This window comes from Zea mays, chromosome 7 (assembly GCF_902167145.1).
Source record: "Zea mays cultivar B73 chromosome 7, Zm-B73-REFERENCE-NAM-5.0, whole genome shotgun sequence".
NCBI lineage: Eukaryota > Viridiplantae > Streptophyta > Magnoliopsida > Poales > Poaceae > Zea > Zea mays.
Genome location: NC_050102.1, coordinates 166033570 through 166036477, shown reverse-complemented (window position 1 = coordinate 166036477; position 2908 = coordinate 166033570). Strand labels below are relative to the sequence as shown.

Genomic DNA, 2908 nt, shown 5'->3' with positions numbered 1-2908 from the left:
CACACGGCGTGCGTCCCTAGGCTCCACCCCCCCCCCCCCCCCCCCCCCCACTCCATCTCCATCTCCATCTAGTCTTCTTCCCCGAAAGGGAGAAAGCACTTGCCTCCGATCCAGCACCACCAGTATGCAAGCCATCAAGAAGACGATCGTTCTGTACCCCGGTCTCTTCGTCAGCCACTTCGTCCCGATGATGCAACTCGCTGACGTCCTCCTGGAGGAGGGCTACGCTGTTGCGGTCGCGCTCATCGACCTCACCATGGACCAGGACGTCACTTTGGCAGCCGCCGTCGACCGCGTCGCCTCCGCCAAGCCGTCGGTCACCATCCACAGGCTCCCTCGGATCCAGAACCCTCCCGCGATCACGGACTGCGGTGGCGACGGACTCCTCTGGTACTTCAAGACCGTGAAACGCTACAACGATCCCCTCCGTGAGTTCCTCTGCTCCCTGCAGCAGCAGCAGCCTGCCCGAAGCGTCGTCCACGCGGTGATCCTGGACGGGCCCTCCGCCGACGCGCTCGACGTCACCAAGGAGCTCGGGATCCCGGCCTACACCTTCTACGCCACCAACGCCTCCGCCGTCGCGGTGTTCCTCCAGCTTCCTTGGACCCACGCGGAAGGCCAGCCAAGCTTCAAGGAGCTCGGAGACACCCCTCTCAGCATCTCCGGCGTCCCACCCATGCCGGCGTCGTACCTCATGCCACCGATGCTCGACGACCCGGCCAGCGAGACGTACAAGACGATGATGCGTGTGTCGCGCCGGAACCCGGAGCCCGAAGGCATCTTGGTGAACACGTTCGCGTCGCTGGAGGGCCGGGTGCTGAGAGCTCTCAGGGACCCACTGTTCCTCCCCATCGGCGACGACGGGTGCAGGAGGATGCCTCCGGTGTACTGTGTTGGGCCGTTGGTTGTGGGAGCCGGTGACGGCGACGGCGTCGGCGTCGGCGAGGCGAAAGAAAAGCACGAGTGCCTCGCGTGGCTCGACGAGCAACCGGAGCGCAGCGTCGTGTTCCTCTGCTTCGGAAGCTTAGGCGCCGCCGCCCACTCGGAGGAGCAGCTCAAGGAGATTGCCGTCGGCCTGGAGAGGTCCGGGCACCGGTTCCTGTGGGTGGTGCGGGCTCCTCTCCCCACCGAGGGCGTGGACCCAGGGAGGCTGTTCGACCCGCGCGCCGACTTCGACCTCTGTGCGCTCCTGCCGGCCGGGTTCTTGGAGAGGACCAGAGCTCGCGGCCTCGTTGTCAAGCTATGGGCGCCGCAGGTGAACGTGCTCAACCACAGGGCCACAGGTGCCTTCGTGACGCACTGCGGGTGGAACTCGGTGATGGAGGCGGTCACGGCCGGAGTGCCTATGCTTTGCTGGCCTATGTACGCGGAGCAGAAGATGAACTCGGTGGTCATGGTGGAGGAGGCCGGGATCGGTGTGGATCTGGTTGGATGGCAGCAGGGACTGGTCAACGCCGAGGAGGTCGAGCGCAAGGTAAAGATGGTAATGGAGTTCAAGGAAGGGGAGCAGCTCAGAGCACGTGTGACGGCGCACAGGGATGCCGCGGCCGTGGCCTGGAAGGATGGCGGCTCATCGCGCGCGGCATTTGGTCTGTTCTTGTCGGACGTGGACAACCATGTACACAAGGCCAAGACATGGAGTAGCGCTAATGGTCGCGATGGCAAATTGGGTCAAAGCTGAAATGACTTGTAAGATGTGGTATGTAGAATAACTTGTTAAGATCCATGGAATGATCACTGGGAACGATCGTTGTGTAAGCAGGCGCAGGCCTTAGCTGTAAGCGTGCGAGTGAGTTTTATGGTCTTTCTAGATTACGATACAATCGTAATTTGTTAGGATTTTTTTTATAAAGTCGTATGAGCTGGCAGTGGAAATTGAAAAGGTTTAAACGTTAAATATGACATACGATTAGATCATGATCCAATGAACTAAGAAGCTCGTTTGTACATTTAGATCTAAGACATGCTTGCGAAGCAGTAGTTGAGCCATGTTTATTTACACTCTAGATTATATAATCCAGCTTAAATAAGTTGAGAGGTAAACACACAACACAAATTATTAGATAGATTATGTAATCTAGATATCTAGATTATAATAATCTATAAGCAGGTCAATAGATGCTTTTCTATATCTATACTAATTTATTAAGAACTTAATGTGAGTACCTGGTGCTACCACGACTTTAAGTTCACCACGCCCAACGCCCGCGCAGCGTGCGCGCACAAAAAATAGTGCAGATCAAGTACTCAAACCCACGCCCCTTTTGCTCTAGAAATTTGGGGCTAACCACTAGACCACACATACCTTAGTTTTTAAAAATAAACAATAATTATATTTGTAGTCTAGGCACCACTCCACCCGCTCTCCCGCCTCGTGGCAATGCACGGGCATATACCTAGTATAGTCCATAAGCCGGACATTACTAAGAGATGTACAAACGGGTTGCCTGGTTCGGTATGACACGAGCCCGGTGAAGCACGAACCGATTAGGGAAGGGCTAACAAACTAGGCCGAGCCTTGAAGTCTCGTGGGCTCACATCTATGCACGAGCCCGCCACGTTGCAGGCTGAAAGTCGCCTAGAGAGGGGGGGTGAATAGGGCGAAACTGAAATTTACAAAGTTAATCACAACTACAAGCCGGGTTAGCGTTAGAAATATAATCGAGTCGCAAGAGAGGGTGCAAAACAAATCGCAAGCGAATAAAGAGTGTGACACGCGGATTTGTTTTACCGAGGTTCGGTTCTTGCAAACCTACTCCCCGTTGAGGTGGTCACAAAGACCGGGTCTCTTTCAACCCTTTCCCTCTCTCAAACGGTCCTTCGGACCGAGTGAGCTTCTTCTTCTCAAACACTTGGAACACAAAGTTCCCGCAAGGACCACCACACAATTGGTGTCTCTTGCCTCAAT

General features: G+C 55.5%; 1 protein-coding gene across 1 annotated transcript; it reads left to right on the top strand.

Moving 5' to 3' along the window:
* On the top strand, positions 1-1894 carry LOC100279546 (UDP-glycosyltransferase 88A1). The gene is given in 1 exon segment (NM_001152543.1): positions 1-1894. A coding segment is annotated over 1 exon segment (1557 nt). The 5' UTR covers positions 1-124; the 3' UTR covers positions 1682-1894.
* The last annotated feature ends 1014 nt before the right edge of the window (positions 1895-2908 follow it).